Source organism: Podarcis bocagei (assembly GCF_964188305.1).
Source record: "Podarcis bocagei genome assembly, chromosome: 14".
Lineage (NCBI taxonomy): Eukaryota > Metazoa > Chordata > Lepidosauria > Squamata > Lacertidae > Podarcis > Podarcis bocagei.
The window spans coordinates 52,608,187-52,629,863 of record NC_138139.1 but is presented as its reverse complement, the minus strand read 5'-3'; the positions used below and the strand labels follow the sequence as shown (position 1 = coordinate 52,629,863).

The 21,677-nt window shown below is 45.9% G+C and overlaps 1 protein-coding gene across 1 annotated transcript in view; it reads right to left on the bottom strand.

Annotated features, from left to right (window-relative positions):
* Positions 1–21,474, bottom strand: part of LOC308572903 (kinesin-like protein KIF19) — a 36,569-nt gene extending 15,095 nt beyond the window's left edge. The window contains exons 1-11 of the mRNA XM_081169415.1: positions 21,238–21,474; positions 18,367–18,447; positions 14,417–14,527; positions 12,136–12,223; positions 11,091–11,227; positions 9,716–9,841; positions 9,005–9,199; positions 7,908–8,060; positions 6,347–6,469; positions 3,325–3,493; positions 1,882–2,056 (exon numbers count right to left, since the gene is read on the bottom strand). Coding sequence (XP_081025541.1) covers positions 1,882–2,056; positions 3,325–3,493; positions 6,347–6,469; positions 7,908–8,060; positions 9,005–9,199; positions 9,716–9,841; positions 11,091–11,227; positions 12,136–12,223; positions 14,417–14,527; positions 18,367–18,447; positions 21,238–21,363 — 1,484 coding nt within the window. The 5' untranslated portion in view covers positions 21,364–21,474. The remainder of the gene's footprint in view (positions 1–1,881; positions 2,057–3,324; positions 3,494–6,346; positions 6,470–7,907; positions 8,061–9,004; positions 9,200–9,715; positions 9,842–11,090; positions 11,228–12,135; positions 12,224–14,416; positions 14,528–18,366; positions 18,448–21,237) is intronic.
* Between the last annotated feature and the right edge of the window lie 203 nt (positions 21,475–21,677).

Sequence of the window (21,677 nt, the reverse complement as noted above, 5' to 3'; positions counted from 1 at the left end):
GTCTTTATAAACTGCTTTCAGGTTTGTTTGTTTTTTTAAAAAAAAATCAGTGTATTAGAAGTTTAAATAAATAAATAAATAAAGTTTTCTCCTGGCATGATTATTATCAAGACTCCCAGTAATTGGGCAGTTTCCTGTATCAGAGGCTACAGTGCCCTCTAGTGTTCACCCAAGAACTTTCAAAACCCCTGGAACTGCTGTTATAAAGACAAGGTGGTAGCTGCAGGGATGTTTGCACTTTGGGAGCCAGGGATTAAATCTTGCTGTCTTCACTGTGTAACCTTGTTCCTTGCTTGGGAACAGGATCATGTAGCCAGCGCAGGATTAAACCCTGTCCTCCTACCCGCTAGCTGATGTCGCCAGTGACTTCAGCTGATGTGTGTGGTCCAGGGGAAATAGCCTTGTGGATTAATTGAATCCCTTGATGGGCCAAAAACAGCCTGCAGTGCCTGGTTCAAGCAGGAGCCCTGAAGCTGCCTTTCCCTAGTGAGCACCTGGGAAGCAAAGGTGAGCAAGCACACCGCTCACCAATTCCCAGTCTTGCCCAATAACTTTGAGACTGTATTTCCATCAAATTATTACCTACTATATATTAAAGAAAGAGGGGCGCGGGTGGCGGTGTGGTCTAGGAGCCTAGGGTTTGCCGATCAGAAGCTCAGCGGTTTGAATCCCCGCAACAGGGTGAGCTCCCGTCGCTCGGTCCCTGCTCCTGCCAACCTAGCAGTTCGAAAGCACGTCAAAGTGCAAGTAGATAAATAGGTACCACTCCAGTGGAAGGAAACGGTGTTTCCGTGCGCTGCTCTGGTTCGCCAGAAGCGGCTTAGTCATGCTGGCCACATGACCCGGAAGCTGTACGCCGGCTCCCTCGGCCAATAAAGCGAGATGAGCACCGCAACCCCAGAGTTGTCCGCAACAGGACCTAACGGTCAGGGGGTACCTTTACCTTTTTATATATTAAGGAAAGCTTTCTGTTTCGCAGTTTGCTGGGCATTTGGACATTGCTTCCAATATCTTAACCACATTTTGCATGACGGTTCCTGAGATGAGGGAGCAGGTTTTTTGTCCATGTTTGGATACCACAGAGTGCCATTTCAAATCAAGACGTTGGACCACACCTTTCAAAACCACAATGAATTTAACCACCTGCACTGATTATTGTTATTATTTTTTGGTTCCCCGGAATTCCTGAACAACACCAGGCATGAGCCTGCTAGTAGTAACAGTTTCTATATTTGCACCTGAATAAATAAAAAATTGTCCAGTAGCACCTTAGAGACCAACTAAGTTTGTTCTGGGTGTAAGCTTTCGTGTGCATGCGTCTGAAGAAGTGTGCATGCACACAAAAGCTTATACCCAGAACAAACTTACCGGTAGTTGGTCTCTAATAATAATAATAATTTATTATTTATACCCCGCCAAACTGGCTGGGTTTCCACAGCCACTCTGGGCAGCTTCCACCAAATATTAAAAACAATACAGCATCAGACATTAAAAACTTCCCTAAACAGTTGTCTTTTAAAAGTAAAATAGTTGTTTATTGCCTTGACATCTGCTGGGAGGGCAGATGCCACTACCAAGAAGGCCCTCTGCCTGGTGCTCTAAGGTGCTACTGGACAATTTTTTATTTTTTTTATTTCGACTGCATCAGACCAACACAGGTACCTACCTGAATCTATATTGACATCTGTTCATATAAATTAGCACCGGCCAATTTTATGCAGATCTCTCTCTCTCTCTCTCTCTCTCTCTCTCTCTCTCTCTCTCTCTCTCGGCAGAAGCAGCCACCCTTCTTAGGTGCATTGTTAATACTACCCAGTTCTTTTCACCTTAGAGGACCCCCCCCAAAAAAAAGCACAGTTGCCCATCAGTCCCTCAGCTCACTCAGCAATCATTAGCAGATGCCTGGAGGTGTCTACATGCAGCTCCATGTCTGTCTTCTCCAGCTCCATCAGGCTGCGTCTCATGTCCATCTGCTCCTTGAAAGCCCCAACCAGCTGTTCCCGCAACTTGTTCATCTGCTGACGGCTGTCCTCTTCAGGGTCATGGGGAGCTTCCGCTGTGGGAAAACAAGAGCACAGGCACTTTCCCACCTCTGCTTCCATCCCCTTTTCTTTTTTAAGCGTGTTTCTAGCACCCAGGGCACAGAGGAGGAAGCCGCAAGCCTCCCAGATGTTGCTGCACTATAACTCCTGTCATTCCTGGACCTTGGCCGTTGGCCAAACACAAGTGTCCCTGAGACTCTGGAGAGGTCAGTGTGGACCCCATGTCCTCCTGCACTGCTCCTTCTACTGACACCTGTGCTAAACCTTTATCAAGCCCCTCTTACGAAACCTGCCAGGAGGATCAAAAACGTCTTATGTTCCTTTTAATCCTTTCAGATCAAAGAGCATCTATCACTCTCAGCGTGGGCATGTACTGTGCTGAAGCAGGCAAAATCTGCCAGGACCTGAAATCATGGAATTTCTCTCTTTGGAGTTGGTGACAGGACTACAACTTTTTTTAAAAAATGGTGCCTGTTTTATTTCACTCATTAGCTGGGATTCCTGCCTTGTAGGCTCGGACAAGATGATCCTTTGGGTTCTTTCCAACTCCACAATTCTATGATTCACTGCTAGTTGTTTTATTTTATTATTATTTTTCCCTATTATAGACACATCTGTTTCTTATTCTTTTCTTAATCCTGGTCATTGCCTCACCCGTAGTTTTATAAATCATTTAATGTGTCCACACAAATAGAAGTTATAAATATTGCAGCTGTTATATAAGGGATTATTATGATGACTGGAATGTAACTGAAATCATGAAGATTTTGGAACACAGAAATAAAGAAAATAATCAAACCATCAATTCTAGCATGTGGGGGCCCCACCTTATCTAAATTATATAATTTGGTATTTGAATGATTGATGTTATTGATTGCATTATAAATTGGTATTGTTATAATGAGGCTATTATTGGATTATAATTGAAAATTAATAAAATTATTGTCACAAAATGCTGGTCATTGAACATGACAATAAATGTTTGGTTTGGTTTGATCACTGGCCACATGGTCTAGGGATGTTGGGAGTTGGAATCCGACAACAATCTGTAAGACCAGTGAAAGAGCCAAGGGTGTGAGGGAACTTGCCGCAACCCATCCATGTTGGACGTACACCTCTCATCATTCCTGACCACTGCTGCCTGGTACTGATGGGAGGTGGAGTCTGATAACATCTGGAGTGCCACAGTTTTCTCCACCCCAGGCTTAGGGTGCAATTCTGGGGGTCCTAGAAGCAAGCCCTACTGGATGGAGCAAGACAGTGAAGAGGACAACCCAACCACCTCCATCTCCTCTGCCTTGGACATCTTTGACCGCAGGACTGAGAAGGCGCTTCTCCCTCTCTTGATTTTCCAGCTTCGCCTTCAAGCATTCGATCTGCCGGCGCAGGTCCGAAATGATGCTGGTGTATTGTGCAATGTGGTATGAGACGTTGAGGAGGTTGCGCTTCACCTGCCGGGGCAGAGAACACCTGGTGATGCATCCAGTTTTAATAACAACAACAACAATTTATTATTTGTACCCCACCCATCTGGCTGGGTTTCCCTAGCCACTCTGGACGGCTTCCAACAAGGATTAAAAATACATTAAAATGTCACACATTGAAAACTTCCCTGAACAGGGCTGCCTTCAGATGTCTTCTAAATGTCAGATAGTTGTTTGTCTCCTTGACATCTGATGGGAGGGTGTTCCACAGGGCGGGCGCCACTACCAAGAAGGCCCTCTGCCTGGTTCCCTGTAGCTTTGCTTCTCGCAGTGAGGGAACCACCAGAAGGCCCTCAGAGCTGGACCTCGGTGAACGATGGGGGTGGAGACTCTCCTTCAGGTCTACTGGGCCAAGGCCGTAAGGGGTTTACAGGTCAACACCAACACTTTGACTTGTGCTCGGAAACGTACTGGGAGCCAATGTAGATCTTTAAAATACTACCTGATGCAAACAGCAGCTGCAGATGAAGAGTTATCACTTCTACTGAAAATCAAGTAAAGTTGTACCTTGGTTGACAATGTGTTCTGGGAGTCCATTCGACTTCTGATTGGCTGCAAGAGCTACTTGCAGCCAATCAGAAGCCGCGCCGGACATTCAGCTTCCAAAAATCATTCGGAAACCAGAACACTCACTTCTGGGTTTCAATCCTTCAGGAGCCGAAACATTCGGCAACTAAGCTGTTTGTCAACCAGGTACGACTCTATTGGTAAGAGCATAAGAAGGGTGGTACTGGAATAAATTTTTAAAAACGACTCAGGGTGAATCAATAAGGGAGTTTAATGCAGATTTGAGGCTGAATTATATATATATATTTATTGTCTACCCTTCACCCGAAGGTCCCAGCGCAGGTTACAGCATTAACACACCAATATTAAAAACAACTTACAACCGTAAAAATAAGGTGGGTCTTAAAAACATACACCTCAAGTGTCAAAAGCCAGGGTAAACAGCTATGCCTTCAGCATTCTATGAAACCTGCAGAATGCAGGTGCTGCCACAGAGAAGGCCCTGCCCTCTCAAGCCTCTGGGGGCAGAGGAACTTCCAAGAAGGGCCCCTCTGACAATCTCAGCAGCTGAAAGGGTCTTGGTCTCTGTTAGGACATGATTTGCTATGTCATGGCAAGATCATTCTTATCAGGGCCAACCCTACCATTAGACAGGGTCCTGCAGCCGCCTCAGACGCCGGGGAGCAGGTTGTGGGAGCAACATGTTGGGAGATATTGTTGCCACGTAGCCTGCCCTGCACACACACACCCAAATTATCCTACTGTGGAGGCAATAAGATTCTTCTGCCAGTCTGGTCTGCTTTCCACACCACACATTGAAAAGCATTAGGACACCACTGTCAATTGGCTAGCCCCACAGGATCCTGGGATGTGTAGTTTGCTAAGGGAGCTGAGAAATGTTAGGAGGCCTCTATTCCCCTCACAGAACTATAGTTCCTAAGGTGGTTTAACTGTGAATCTGTTTTCACAGGGAACTTTGGGAATTGCATCTCTGTTAGGGGGAATAGAAGAGTCTCTTGGCAACTCTCTGTAGAAGAGTTTGGATTTGATATCCCGCCTTTCACTCTCTTTTAAGGAGTCTCAAAGCAGCTAACATTCTCCTTTCCCCTCCTCCCCCACAACAAACACTCTGTGAGGTGAGTGGGGCTGAGAGACTTCAGAGAAGTGTGATGAGCCCAAGGTCACCCAGCAGCTGCATGTGGAGGAGCGGAGACGCGAACCCGGTCCCCCAGATTACGAGACTACCGCTCTTAACCACTACACCATACTGGCTCAACAGTACCCTCAACAAACTACAGCTCTCTGAATTCTTTGGGAGAAGCCATGACTATTGAAAGAGGCACCATAGTGCTTTAAGTATATGGTGGAAGGTAGAAGCCTCAGGCGGCAAATGGAATGGGACTGGCCTTAATTCTTGCATTTCGGTTTTAGTTAGCAAAACCTGTCCAGAGCTCTGTCTTTTTACAGGAGATAAAGGTAAAGGGACCCCTGACCATTAGGTCCAGTCGTGACCGACTCTGGGGTTGCGGCGCTCATCTCGCTTTATTGGCTGAGGGAGCCAGCGTACAGCTTCCGGGTCATGTGGCCAGCATGACTAAGCCGCTTCTGGCGAACCAGAGCAGCGCACGAAAACACCGTTTACCTTCCCGTCGGAGCGGTACCTATTTATCTACTTGTACTTTGATGTGTTTTTGAACTGCTAAGTTGGCAGGAGCAGGGACCGAGCAATGGGAGCTCACCCCGTCACGGGGATTCGAACCACTAACCTTCTGATCGGCAAGTCCTAGGCTCTGTGGTTTAACCCACAGCGCCACCTGCATCCTTTTTACAGGAGATAACACAGCTCAAACCCCGTATAAGTTGCCTTTTGTAGCAGCCAAGCTCATAATGGCAAGATACTGGAAGAATTTAGGAGTTGCTTCTTTGACAAACTGGTACTATAAAAGTATGGCAAATAGCACTTGTGGAAAAACCAATAAAATCAACACGAGGTTTGAAGAACAGACTCTTTTCCAGCTGATTGGTAAAGCTTTATTATGTACATAGCTGAAAAGGAAAACAGAGGACTCCCCTCACATTTGTAAAACCTTTTGGGCACCATAAATTGTGTACTGCCTTCTATACAAATGGTTGTCTGGAATAGGCGCTAATCATGTCGTTTGGATGTAATTTTGGATGTGTTGCCGACACTCTTATCTTCTGGGCGAAGGTGGGGCATTTTATTTTGTGTGCGCATGGCATTGCAATGTGTTGTAAGAATCTGATAATCAATAAATTGTTTTTAAAAGCAGGAAGCAGAACAGAGCGCCTTACCCTAGTTTTGATGTTTTTTGCTCGATAGGCGTAGATCAAGGTGGTCCGAGATTCTTCAAAGGAGGTGCTGGCCGGGCTGACGTGAGCAATCATCACCGTTCTGCTGTTACCTCCCAGCGAGTCCTACATGGGTGACATTTCCATTTATAGCTGGCTAGTAATGGCTGGCCAAGCTCAGCCCTCTGAAAGCAGTGCTGTTAAAGACTCTCATATATAAGCAATAATCTGCTACATTCCTGAAGTATTCCTGGTATGCCTTGCGGAGGACCTCAGGGTCCACAAATGACAACATTTTGGAGGTCCCAGGTCGCAAGGTGGTTAGATTGGTCTCAACTAGGGCCAGGGCCTTTTCAGTACTGGCCCCGACTTCGTGGAAAGCTCTGCCACAAGAGACTAGGGATCTGTGGGACTTGTGAGATGCCTCCGTCGCCTGGATTCATTATGCCAGTGGCTCTCAAAGGGTGTGGCAGGAGAGGATGGAGACTGTGGTGGGGAGATTCAAGGACAATCAAAGAAACATTTAAGTGCAGTACAGTATCCAATTTTTTTTTGGTTATTTGCGGAATACTCAAAGATATTCAATATATCTTTTCTGACAAATATGAAACATCGGGAAAGAGAAAAGCTTATTTGTGTTGATGAGGAGATCAGAGTTTGTTTGTCTCAAATCAGACCTAACATAAATGAGATCACACAGCAAAAGCAAGCTCTCATTGAGCCTGTACACATACTGTATTCTGTTCTGGTCAGACCTCACCTGGAGTACTGTGTCCAGTTCTGGGCACCACAGTTCAAGAAGGACACTGACAAACTGGAACGTGTCCAGAGGAGGGCAACCAAAATGGTCAAAGGCCTGGAAACGATGCCTTATGAGGAACGGCTAAGGGAGCTGGGCATGTTTAGCCTGGAGAAGAGGAGGTTAAGGGGTGATATGATAGCCATGTTCAAATATATAAAAGGATGTCACATAGAGGAGGGAGAAAGGTTGTTTTCTGCTGCTCCAGAGAAGCAGACACGGAGCAATGGATCCAAACTACAAGAAAGAAGATTGCACCTAAACATTAGGAAGAACTTCCTGACAGTAAGAGCTGTTTGACAGTGGAATTTGCTGCCAAGGAGTGTGGTGGAGTCTCCTACTTTGGAGGTCTTTAAGCAGAGGCTTGACAACCATATGTCAGGAGTGCTCTGATGGTGTTTCCTGCTTGGCAGGGGGTTGGACTCGATGGCCCTTGTGGTCTCTTCCAACCCTATGATTCTATGATTCTATGATTCATACTTCAGGTACCTATGTAACAGGCTTGTTTATCATTATATTTGGGGAATGATTCATGTTCTTATGCAGCTGCATTGTTTTATACTTTCTAGATGTCCCCTTACCATGTTATAAAGTAGTTGTGATCTTTGTTCTAAATCAAGCACTGCTAAGAGTTGCTTTTCGTTCTCTAATGTATTTTTTACCAATAGAAAATTCACCGTGGAGCAAGCAGATTTTTATTCCGAAAGCCTGGCCCAGAGAAAAAAGTTTGAGAACGGACTTTCTAATTCCCCCAAGCAGCAGTACCTTCAGCAATCGGGTGAGTTTGCTGTCTCGGAAGTTGACGTACTGGTTCCGACTGGCCCCCTTTTCACTCAGCGCATTGATGCAGTTTCCCAAGGCGAGCAGCGACCGATTGATATGGGCCCCCTCCTTCATTCGCTTGCCCCGGTTCTGCGTCTGTGAAGGATGCAGCGGGTCAATTGTTTTCAATGGGGAAAAGAAGGGATTTTCAGATAGCTCAGCCAGCAGAGCATAAGACTCTTAATCTCAGGGTAGTGAGTTCGAGCCCCACGTTGGGCAAAAGAGTCCTGCCTTTTAGGGGGTTAGACTAGATGAGCCTCGGGGCCCCTTCTGACCCTATATTTCAATGACTTCTAGGCCAGAAGCAGAGTCATTGCAGTTGGGAGGTGAACAGATTGAGGGGTGGGTGGGAGGTTGAAATAAGAAATTTAAGGTCTTATATCGGTTCATAAATGTACCAAACAAACACGTACATAAATATATGAACCACATTTCTGAAGCAGCACAGGAAAACAGCCCGGAAACCATTTTGACTCCCAAACTGACCAAATGATTTCTCTGCAAGGTCAAGGAAAATGGAAAAGCCTCCCCATTGTCTTTTCCTTCACAAATCCTGTCTTAAGGGTATGTCTGTGTATGAATAGGGTGAGCCTGTGACCTGGCTCAGGAACTAAGTATTTGTCATTACAAAAGACTGGCCAGGCTCCCCAGGGTATCCAATCAAGTAAGCATTAACAGGTAACCTGCCAAAGAGGAGGTAAACAACGCACTCAGATTTCTGTTGTAGACCCCCTCCTTTCTGTGATGTAGGTATGATGTTTCTGGGGGTGGTCTTGGACTCCAGGGCTGGCAATTTAAAATGTCTATATAAGGGCGGGCACACCTGGGTTCTGGGTCCTCCTCCTTCTCCTGCATGTGAAGGGGGCACCCTGTTGCAACAGTTCAACAAAGATCAGGCTTACGAGCTGCTTTGCTTCTCAATATTCTCTGGTTGGCCTCCGACCGATGGAGAACCTGCAAAGGGCTCTTGTGTCCCCCATAAGGGAATAAGGGCAGGTTTTTGTTTATTACAAGGTAGAGGAGGGAATAGTCAAGGTCACCTGGGCTGCTCTCTCCGACCCGGCCAGGTCCACCATGAAAAGCCTTCCCACCCTCACTTCCTCGTTGATGTCCTTCACCCGACTCGTCTGCTTCACCAGCACTTGCAGGACCGCATGGGAACGCGAAGAGGTCTTGTTCGCTGCCGTAGGCTCCTGAGTCCGTTCCTTGTTCCCTTTCATCAACAGCTGCATGATCTAGTAAAAGCCATACGAGTAGGGAGACAGAGGGCTAGGATCAGCCGTGGATCAGGTCAGGAACTTGTGCGACCATGTTTCTGTGCACATGGCGTTGCAATGTGTTGTAAGAAAGGGGGGTCGTAGTTCTTAGAAGATTCCTATTCCACCACCCACCCTGGGCTACAATTCCCAGAATTCCCTGTGGAGAGGGATTGATTGTTCAGTGTGGTGTAGTGATTCAGAGCGGTGGACTCGTAATCTGGTGAACTGGGTTCGCTTCCCCGCTCCTCCACATGCTGCTGCTGGGTGACCTTGGGCTAGTCACACTTCTCTGAAGTCTCTCAGCCCCACTCACCTCACAGAGTGTTTGTTGTGGGGGAGGAAGGGAAAGGAGAATGTTAGCCGCTTTGAGACTCCTTAGGGTAGGGATAAAGCGGGATATCAAATCCAAACTCTCCTTCTTCTTCTTCAGTCACTCTGCGAATTGTAGCTATAGCATTCTTCCCTCCCACACTGAAGGCCAGTCCAATTTACCTCCTGTGCATTAGTGGTGGAGACTTCCGTTATCCCTGCAATCTGAATGCTCCCCTTGGAGTCCTCTCTCAGCTCGAGAAATCCCGAAGACGGGTTCAGAAGGTCTCGGATGACTTCGTTATAAATCTTCGAAAAGGGAAAGGAAGGGCAACAAAGGAGAGAGATGGGTTTAGGGCAGAGAGAACAGTTCCAACGGTCAGCCTGCCCAGGCAGGGAGTCTCTCCAGTCCTGTAGCCTTGGGGGCTCACTGCACGAGGCAGCTGGGAGTCCCTAGTTATAGCCTAGGTGGGCAGCTCCTGACACCCAGGAGCCACAGGGGTGACCTGCAATGTGTCCCTGGTGGTGTCACTGAGAAGGGATGGAGGCCATTTGGATTTTCCATTCATAAGTGATGCCACTTAGAACATAGGAAGCTTATACTGAGTCAGTATACTGACTCATCTATCTCAGTACAGTCATACCTCAGGTTGCAAACGTGATCTGTGCGGGAGGTATGTTCACAACCTGCAGCGGTGCGTCTCCGCACACACGTGCGTGACACGATATGGTGCTTCTGCGCACGTGCGTGATGTGATTTGGCACTTCTGCGCATGCGCATGACATCATTTTGCACTTCTGCACATGCGCGAGCGCCGAAGCCTGGAAGTAACCCATTCTGGTACTTCCAGGTTTGGCGCGGTCCGCAACCCACAGCGTTCGCAACCCGAGGTATGACTGTATTGTCTATATAAAAAAATTCCTTCCAGTAGCACCTTAAAGACCAACTGAGTTAGTTCTTGGTATGAGCTTTCGTGTGCATGCACACTTCTTCAGATACACTGAAACAGAAGTTGCCAGATCCTTCTATATAGTGAGAAGGTGGGGAGGGGTATTACTCAGAAGGGTGGTGGGAATGGGAGATTGGCAGATAGCTGAGATGAGCCTGTTGACGACTCTTAACGACTGCAATAGGTCTTACAGGAAAAGGCAAGGGGTGAGAAGGTGAAAAATGGCTTAGTCATGTATAATGAGATAAGAATCCATGTATTATCTATGCCAGGCTTCCTCAACCTCAGCCCTCCAGATGTTTTTGGCCTACAACTCCCATGATCCCTAGCTAGCAGGACCAGTGGTCAGGGATGATGGGAATTGTAGTCTCAAAACATCTGGAGGGCCAAGTTTGAGGAAGCCTGGTCTACACTGACTGGTAGCCTTTCTCCTAGATTTCATGCAGGAGTCTCTTGAGATGCTGGGGGTGGAACCTGGGACTTTCTGCAAGTGGGGCAGATGAGCCACAGCCCCTCATTTGCCAGCAGGTGTCTCCACCCTGAGAAGTCACTTTGAGGCCCTTCTGCCTCAGATCCACCTCTGATGGCTCACAGCCCAGCCATCTCACCTCCAGGTACGACATGCAGACGGAATAATCCATGTCCCCACTGGTGGCTTCTATAGCTCTGAAGAGGTCGTTGAGGGTACGGATATAAATGCCGGGTTCAGAATCCGTCCCCAGCATAGTGTAGGTTTTCCCAGCACCTGGTTGAAAACACGGGGGGGGGGGTGTAAGAAAGTCAAACATTTTGGAAATGACTCTAATTCCCAACTTGCAACTCTTTGATGCAGCCCACAAACTGAAAGGCTCAATCCACTCCCAATCCATTCCTCAAAACGAGTCCCTAACATTTTTTTTTATAAAAAAAATATTTTATTAAATTTCAAGAAAAAGGAAAAATTTCCACATATACCTAATTTTTATTTATTTATTTTTTTGGTCGACTTCCCACCTCGTCTTCCTGGGTGATTTTGTTTGCTGCCCTTTTGCTGCACCCTGTCATTACAGTATTACAGTACAGAGGTACCTTGGTTCTCAGATGCCTTGGTACTCAAACAACTTGGAACCTGAACACTGCAAACCCGGAAGTACGGTAAGTATTCTGGTTTGCGAACTTTTTTCGGAAGCCAAACATGCTCAGTTTTGAGTGTTACACTTCTGATTTGAGTGCCACACTCCGGCTTGAGTGTTTTTAACCACGTACCTTCTTCTTGTTCTCATTTGTGCTGCTAACAGTATACCAGGGTTGTTGCCTTTTATGAAATATCATCATTTTTAATATTTCAAATATTCTTTCCACCTGAGCACAATTTACGATAGTCATTGTTTTCTTATCGTTTCCATTTTTCTGCATAGTCTGGGGGAACAAGCTCTTCTGTGCTCTTGTTCTAAATCAGCTGTTTGGTTAGTTCTTAAATTTTCTTTCCAGTTGAGAGGCTTTCTGTATTAACTCTCCTCTCAAACCTCCTTTAGACTCTTCCCATATAACAGCTGGATCTTATCCAGGGTTATGACTAAATGGGGGATGGAAGAATACCTTGCAATCTTTTAGCCATTGCCCAACCATGCCCACCTCTGACACCAGCATCGCGTATCTCACCCTCCACTTTACCTGTGGGGCCATATGCCAAAATGGTAGTATTGTAGCCAGAAATGACTCCTTCGATGAGATTTTTTGTTGTGGACAGGTACACCTCCTCCTAGGAACAATAAGGAGCAGCAGATCAAGCTTTCAGATCGAGCTTAATGCAGAGGAGGGGAATCTGTGGATCTTCAGATGATGATGGACTCCAACTCCCATCATTCTGTGTGCTGGGAACTGGAGTCCAGTAACACCTGAATACCAAGTGGGTTGCAAGAATACGGTCATGTGTGCGTGCAGGAGCCAGGCCCTGTGACCAGGACTGGGGCCTTCCTAAGTTTGTGAGGTGAGGCCGATTGGTAACTCACAGCACCTGGTGGCAAGAGCTGGGAAGGGATATAAGGGAAGGGATATAAAGTCAGCATTTCCCTTCAGCTCTTTGCCACAGCAACACATTCCCTGCCTTGCTGCATTTGGTTCCTGGATTCCTTGCTCCTTGGACCCTTGACTCATGACTCCTTGCTTCTTAATCCTTGGAGCCTTGCCTTCGTGACTCCTTGCATCCTGACCCTCGGACCCTTGGCTTCCTGACTCCTGGCTTCTGGACTCCCATTCCTGCTCCCACCCCGCCATCTTGCCCCCGGTCCCGACGTCCCCTGCCGGGACTTCGATCGCCCATGAACCAGACCATGACAAATATTTTGACACAGAACCTGCAGGCCACACACTGCCTTGTCATGCAGGTAAGGAGCAAGGCCAAAATTTGGCACCTGCCCGCCTTGCAGCCCTCTCACTGTCTGCCCAAGGCACTGGGCTTTGGGAAGAAGGCTCAAGGCTCTGGCAGGGTCCTAGAGGCCTCCCACCTCCTTCCCAAAGCTAGGAAAGTGCTAACTAAGGTTTGGGAAGATGGGAGGAAGATTCTAGGACCCTGCCAGAGCCCTCACACCTGCTCCCCAAAGCCCTAGGAAGGAGCGGGGGATACGAAATTATACAACCTGGCCTAACAGGGCAAGCTTCAGATCAACACATACATCTGTAGAACAAACCTGTAGAACGAACAAGCAAGGAAAATATGACCTCATTCATTCCCCAAGGAGACCTCCAGCTCTCAACTCTGCTTCAGGCTTAGAATTTGGTAATGCCATCCCCAGTGAGTTAGACAGAAGAGTCAGGATGAATACAAACAGATCATGTCTTGCTAAGAGAAACTGCTCAGAGCAAATGTACAAGGGAGATGGAGGTAGAGAGATCCTTCCCCACAAAAATCTCTCTGTTTCAAAATTAGAATTCTGAAAGCTATTTCACAGAAACATAGAATTGCAGAGCTGAGAGAGACCCTGAGGGTATTTTAGTCCAACTTCCTGCAATGCTTCTAACACGTTTGTTTGTTTGTTTGTTTGTTTGTTTGTTTGTTTGCTTGCTTGCTTGCTTGCTTGCTTGCTTGCTTGTGTATTGTTTCATAAAATTTATGCACTGCTTGGTTGTGTGGGGGGGGGGGAGGAGACAACAACCCTCAGGTTCATTCACAAAAAGTTAAAACAATAACAACAAGCAAAAAAGACCAAAATATTATAAAACATACAAAAAGTTTAACTAAAGCAGGTTAAAATTCACCTCAGCATTTTTAATCCTTTGGCTTGGCTTGTCTAAACAAGAATGTTATTTATCAGGCACCAAAAACAAATGCAGTGAAGGAACCTGCAGGGAGTTCCAAAGTGTAGCTGCTGAAGCAGCACAGATTTGTTTTAGATCAATAGACACAGTGCAGGATTACCCAGCAGGCAGACTAGGCACGTGCTCAGGACACCAGCGAAACAGGGACACACATGCACAAAGGTTTTTTATTATTATTTAAAATAACTGGGCAATTTATATTTCAAACGAAAGAATCAATGGAGTCATCTTAGGAAGGATCAGAAGTTTGTTAGATTTCCTAACACTGCTCTCCACACTCCTCCCCAACTTCTCTGTTCCCTTTCTATTACTTATACCCTTTTAAACCGGGGGGGGGGGGTCCCACTAATGTAGATTGGATTCCTGTCATGTGTTGCACATCACATATGTGCATGTATGTTTCAGCACACATTAAGTTTTGTGCCATTTCAAAAAATAAAATTTCATTTGACGGTTTGGCATTTTGCTTTGAATTACAGTACATACGGTCCCCGCCCCCCATAATCATTTCGGTGCTCTGGGCCTCTAAATCAGATTTTATACCTTGCCCTCTGCTTTCAGTGGCAAAACGCCTTTGTCCCGGCCCTGCCTATGGCATCCAGGTTGCTTAAGAGATGGGTGGGAAATCTAATTTTACCTGGGTTGCCCTGTGGCAAAACACCATGTCAAAGATGAATGCCTTCTCCCGGGACCTGTTAGCTCGCAAAACGTCATCTGGGTCTTCCATTGGATCCATCAAAACCACCATCTGTTATGGAGAAATGGATTCACACCTTTAGTTTGGGCAAGTATAGTGATGGTGCCAGCTTAGAGCCAAGCCAGCTGTTAACTTCAAGCACTAAATCTGGCACTCCCAGGATAGGGCTGGACACAGGCTAAGTCTCCAGTGTAGAACCAACCCCTTTTGTTGCCATATGCCTATTAATGTTTATGAAAAGCCGTCTTCACCAATCTGGGTAGGAGGTGCTATCCAAAACTTATCAAGGACATCAAGTTGGTGAAGACTGCAAAAAAGCAATAGCTTGCCCGAACAGTCACAGCCATTTACCACATTTCCAGTTTAAGTGCCTAATACCCGGTGGCGCTGCGGATTAAACCACAGAGCCTAGGACTTGCCAATCAGAAGGTCGGCAGTTCGAATCCCCACGACGGGGTGAGCTCCCGTTGCTCCGTCCCTGCTACTGCCAACCTAGCAGTTCGAAAGCACATCAAAGTGCAAGTAGACGGCGTTTCCATGCGCTGCTCTGGTTCGCCAGAAGCGGCTTAGTCATACTGGCCACATGACCCGGAAGCTGTACGCCGGCTCCCTCAGCCAATAAAGCGAGATGAGCGCCGCAACCCCAGAGTCGGCCACGACTGGACCTAATTGTCAGGGGTCCCTTGGATGGAAGTAGTAGCTTGGTACTGGGTTCAAAATGTTTCCATGAAGAAGTATGCATTGTGAACCCCAAAGAGGTAATTTTTGCATATTACTCCCCTTTAGAATGGACACCTTGTCCTAAAGAGGTAAGAAATGATTGCAAAATCTCAAAAGCTGGAGCACTGCTTAGAAGAATTGGGATGCAGAGCCATGACACAAATGCGCATAAAAGTTGCACATGCTAATTTATATAGCTGCACATTTAGTCAGCTTTCAGGGGGTGGAACACACAGGCTCCTTGTCAGGGCTTACTCTTAGCTATTGGGTACTGATGAAAACAAAGTAAAAAGGGGGGGTTGGGGGGGAGGTCAAGAGATGAAGGCCTGATGTAAAAAATCCTTCAAAGAACCCTATCTCAGTGTCTTCATAATGCAATGTGTGAAGGATTAAATGCTTTAAACAAGGGTGCTTGGAATCATAATACTACAAGCAACCCCATTCTCAGGGATTCGGTTTCCTTTGAATGAAGGTCACAGGAGACTGCAGTGCCTTTAGGATATATGCTTTTATTTACACATATATACAACCCGAGCATAGGATGGAGAGGGGCTCACAGCATTAACACTGCAACTGATCTCACCTCCCCATTAAGTTTCCAGGGAATTCCAGGACAGAGCAAACATGTCTTTGTCTCTCCAGCTTTTAGCCAGCTCACTCAGACAGCAACCCCAACTTGGGCTACTGTTCTTCACTTTAGGGCGATGTGGCATCCAGCCAGGTAAGAAAAGGCCCACACATTTGTCTCTGTGGCAAGCTTTTTAGACATGTAAATCACAGGCCAGCCAAAACCATTCCATTTACAAAGGAACTGGTTTGGTGGCTTTCCTCTTATGGATTCTGTCACACATACAGAGGACCACAGGTGTGGAAGGGACACATAATATCATCCAGACTGACCCCCGCTTCCCAGATTCTTAATAATTCAGTTAGGGACCTCCTAACAACTTTCCACACACCCTTTACAAACAGCCTCGGTACAGTATACCTGAAGGAGCATCTCCACCCCCATCATTCTGCCCGGACACTGAGGTCCAGCGCCGAGGGCCTTCTGGCAGGTCCCTCGCTGCAAGAAGTAAGGTTACAGGGAACCAGACAGAGGGCCTTCTCGGTAGTGGCGCCTGCCCTGTGGAACGCCCTCCCACCAGATGTCAAGGAAATAAGCAACTATCTGACTTTTAGAAGACATCTAAAGGCAGCCCTGTTTAGGGAAGTTTTAATGTATGATGTCTTTTCATGTTTTTAATATTCTGTTGTGAACCGCTCAGAGTAGCTGGGGAAACTCAGTCAGATGGGTGGGGTATAAATAAAATTAATAATAATAATAATAATAATAATAATAATAATAATAATAATAATAATAATAATTTTCAGGATTCTTTGGAGGGAGCCATGACTCTTGACGTCTTTAAAATGCACGGCGTTGGTCCCATGCATAGTTGAAAATAGAAGTTTGATTTCTTAAATGGAAAGTTAAAGATCAGGCCTCGTTTCTCTGGATTCTTCTGGGAGTAAGTCTTCCCCACTTGTATACCGGAACAACGCTGAAGGAAAAATATATTCCTTTCTCTCCGCTGAAAAAACATCAGGAGCAGCCACATTCAGCCTCAAGGGACTGCTTCACGGAACCATTTGCCCCAATGCTCCAGAGAAAGTTTGGCAGCGATTTGGATAAATGCACAATTAGGGAATTGTTTGCAATAGATTAGAAACTATATGCCCTTCTAAAACAGAAACAAATTAGAGCACAGATGCCAAGCAGCGATGAAAACATGGGAAGAAGCAAGACAGCAGCCACCAAATTATTTATTGATTTCATTTATATCCCACTTTTTCTCCAAAGAGCCAAGATGGCATACATGGTTTGCCCACTCCTCATTTAATCCCCAAAACAACCCTGAGAGGGAGATTAGGCTGTGAGGCAGCGACTAGCCCTAAGTCATGGCTGAGTGGGGGATTTGAACTCCCACATCCTAGTCCAACACTTAACTAGTACACCACACTGGCTCTGAATATCAGTACTGTGTTAGGATGTTGGTCTTGTCGCTAATCCTTTGCACAGTTAACAGCTATATGTATGTCTCAATGGACACCAGTGGGTAGAAGATGTTTCTTCAATGGTTTTTGGTGGCTGGTGGAAACTAGCAGCAATGCATGCCCGCTAGTCTTAGTGCGGACTGAAATCAGTGTTCTGCACCTAGAACGTAGCCAATGAAAAAGACAAAAGTATGAATGTTTGCATGTGTGTGCAAGGTTCAAGGGGAGAGACCAATAGCGTTTGAAAGACTGACTGAATTTTCATTAGTTCCTCCAAAATTAATTTAACAGACATAACAGGAACACCGTTGTTTCAATGGACTCTGGAACAACCACTCCCTGGATTTTGTACCATCTGGGACTTAGCCGGTGTTGATTTTGCAGCTGATGATGATCATTTATTGCTAATGATTCATCTTTGACTTCAGGCTGCTTTTATTGTATCTTTTAATATTGTATTTTGCATTGTGTATTCTGGGTTGTGAGTTACCTTGTGTTGCTATCTTGGAAGAAGAGCAGGGTGGAGAAAGGATGCAATAACTAATAAACGGAGGAACACACATACACACATAACATGACTTTACTGGAAGCATATGAATTCCTGCATATGAAATTCTGCAACCAGAAAATTGCAATCTGGATTTGCAAATATGCATGCATTTTGCTCGGTTTTTCTAAATGTGATGTTCTTAAAAGAGAGCGTTGTGGTTAGTGTTGGACTGGGACTGGGGAGGGCCAGGTTCAAATCTCAACTCAATTAAGAAGCTGCCTTTGAGTCCTTCTGCTTAGCTTTACCTACTTCACTGGGTAAAAAAATTGGAGGGGAGCGTGGCTGTGTATGTTGCCCTGATCTTCTTGGATAAAGAGTGGGATACAAATTTAATATGCAAAATATTCTTCCCAGCCCTACCTGGAGATGCCAGGGATTGGATCTGGGGCTATTTAATAACGTAAGAGTCAGGTTGGTGGATCAGGCCAAAGACCCATCTAGTACATACGGCATTCTGTTTCCATTGGCGTTCCAAACAGGGGGCATTTTCATGTCTATTTGGAGATGTCATGCCAAACGGGTGCTTTGCCACTGGGCTGTGGTTCCTCCCATCCAACCCGCAGCTACCTGCCCATCCTCTCACCTGGTCACCTAATCTGTGAGCTATAATGTTTGCTCCTTCCTCCACCTCAGCTGCGTTGATGGGACGGATCCGGAGAGCTACCTGCAGGCAGAAACAAGAATTGGGTTTCCTGTAACACACGAACTGTCAAGTTACTCAGGCTAGCAGACTAAGTAAAAGGAAACCCATAATTTGAGGACTGTGCGCCACCACCACAATCATATTATTATTATTAATTAACTGATTAAATTTATACATCACCCTTCATCCAAACATCTCAGGGCAGTTCACAAGATAAAAATGCAGGATAAAAACACAAATAGAGCAAAAAACCCAAATCAACTTCCCCTCCCACAATCACATTTAAAAGGCCATGGAAGCTTAATCAGCCAGAGGCCTGGTTGAAGAGGAACGTTTAGCACATATGTAGTGTTAAAAGGCATTAGCCGTAAATACTTCTGCACAGTCCTGTTTACTTAGAAGTGGAGCTTGTGTGATTGAAAGCTTTCTTGTTGAGGAAAAAGAGAGATCCTGCACAAAGCAAACTAGTGTATCAGGGCAAAGACCAGAGTAGTAACTTTTCCCTTGACTTGTCAGCATGAAGGGGATTTTAATTGTACGGCACAGGATTCCATCATGTGAGCCCCTTTAAAGTGAAATGTTCACAGTCCAGGCAGTATTACCACCTCTGTGAAGGTAAAATACTAAGGAAAATGGAGCAGGAAAATGAGTGTTTTTCAAAGTAAGGTGTTTTGAGCAATGCAAATATCCAAACAATAACACAATGGCAAGCCACTCTTGTGCATATCTGGACTGTTTTGAGCACCACACTTTTAGGGTTGCCATACAGAATTTCCCACATGTCCGGGATTTAACTGGTGAAAATAGCGTATGGGGCGAAATATGGCAACCCTACACACTTTCAATGGCATGCAGTACATTCAGTGACAGTTTTATGGTCTGCATCTTGCTCTTCTCTTCTTGCGCGATTTTCCCTTGTACTAATTTTGTGCTGGTGTAAATATGTGTGGTTGGTGGTGCCACATTTTGGAAAGAGAAACAGTCTGGATGTAGAGAGCGACTGTGCAAACCCACCCAAGTTTGTCTGAAGTCGCTAGAAATTCATCACTACTACAGAGACTGGCCTTAACTTTACTTCTGTTTGTCTCTCCCTTATTGGATCTAATAAATCTTTGCAAAATCCAGAGGGGTGAAAGGGAACAAAATGTGAAAACAGTGGACATGTTCAGATCAGGGAACTGACTTTAGCTCTTAGCTGGATTGTCATCAAGTTGGGAATATGCCAGAGATTGGCCCTGGAGCTGCAAGCGCCGTTCCTACAGGGAACAGATCTATTTTCACAACAAGCCTTGATTAGCTGTTGCTTCATGAGAAGAGGCCTAGAGAGCTAGAATTTCTTTGAGGGCTGTTTACCCTGCTCCTTTGTGCAATACCCCAAGCTGCCAGGGCATTCAGATGAAATGGCACATAACCAGGAAATCCTACTGCCTTTCGGATTTTTCTTTTTAATACCTCAGGTATGTAACAAATATTTTTGAATGATAGCAGAGTTTGATGGACTCTTTGAAGCAACCCCTCTCCCAGCAACGTAAGAAATTGCACTTTACAATGGATTTATTACTTAAATGTGTTTGCATACACCTGCATATAATAAATACCAGATCACACATGTATTAACTATCCCTGGAATATGTAAAGCGGTGTGGCTGTATATGAGCATGAGGGAAGTGCTTGTCCTCTCTGCAGAAGGATCTCTTGAGTTTGGGGACAGGGCAGATTTCCCAATCCTATGAGCTCTAGAAGAGCTGTTGGTCAGTGGTAGAGAATCTTGGTATACCAGGTCCAGTCCCTGGAATCACCAAGTGGGGCTAGGAATTTGCTTGAGTCCCTAGAGAGCTGCTGCCAGGCAGTGTAAGGAATACTGAGCAAGATGGACCAAGGCAGTTTCTTACAAGACCAAAACACCTGGAAGGCAACAGGCTGGAGAGGGCCAGTGTGGTGTACTAGTTAAGGATGTTGGATTAGGACCTAGGAAACCAGGGTTCAAATCCCCACTTGGGCACAAAGCTCACCAGGCATGACTGTGGGTCAGTCACAGCCTCTCAGCTTAACCTACCTCACAGGGTTGTTGAGAAGATAAAATGGGGAGAAAGAGAACCATGTACTCCAGATGGAATATAAATGCAACAAATAGAAGTCTGCTCTCAAACCAATCGAAGATTTATCAATTCCCTCTCTTTCACCCAAAGAATTGTACATCACTTATTTACATACATTTAAAAAGCAGAGACATCACTTTGCCAACAAAGGTCCGTATAGTTAAAGCTCTGGTTTTCCCGGTAGTGATGTATGGAAGTGAGAGCTGGACCATAAAGAAGGCTGATCGCCGAAGAATTGATGCTTTTGAATTATGGTGCTGGAGGAGACTCTGGAGAGTCCCATGGACTGCAAGAAGATCCAACCTCTCCATTCTGAAGGAAATCAGCCCTGAGTGCTCACTGGAAGGACAGATCCTGAAGCTGAGGCTCCAGTACTTTTGCCACCTAATGAGAAGAGAAGACTCCCTGGAAAAGACCCTGATGTTGGGAAAGATGGAGGGCACAAGGAGAAGGGGACAACAGAGGACGAGATGGTTGGACAGTGTTCTTGAAGCTACAAACATGAGTCTGACCAAACTGCGGGAGGCAGTGGAAGACAGGAGGGCCTGGCATGTTCTGGTCCATGGGGTCACAAAGAGTCGGAAACAACTAAATAACAAATTACATCTGACTCAGTACAAGGAAACTTCTTAAATTCCCATCTTTTTTTCTAAAAAGAGAGATCTAAAGGGGCCAACGAGTTGCAAAAGCTGCTGTTGCTGCCAAGACTCACCACCAACTGCTCCTCTGCCCTCAAATCCTTCATGGTAGCTGAGCTGGGGGTGTTTGTAGCAGTAGCAGAACCCCTGGCAACCCTCCTCTCTGCAGGGCTGGGTGATCTGGGTGATGAGATACCCATCGCGTCAACCAGAGAGACTCACTCAGAGCAACTCACAAAGGCAGTCGCTCTGCTGGCTTGGCACAGCTTAGGGCTGCCAGGTGAAAAAGCTACCATTTCCCCATGGGTAGCAGGTGGTGACATCAATGGAGTGGAGGGAGTAGAAACAGAAGGTGCACACAGCTGCCGGAGAGAGAAGCAGCAGCTGGCAGAGATTGCGATTCACAATTGCATTTCATTCTTCCATTTGAATTCAGGGCGATATACGCGGACCTATTTTTATCCTTGTCACAACCACCCTATGCCAAAAGGTTCAATTAGAAGAATGTGACTTC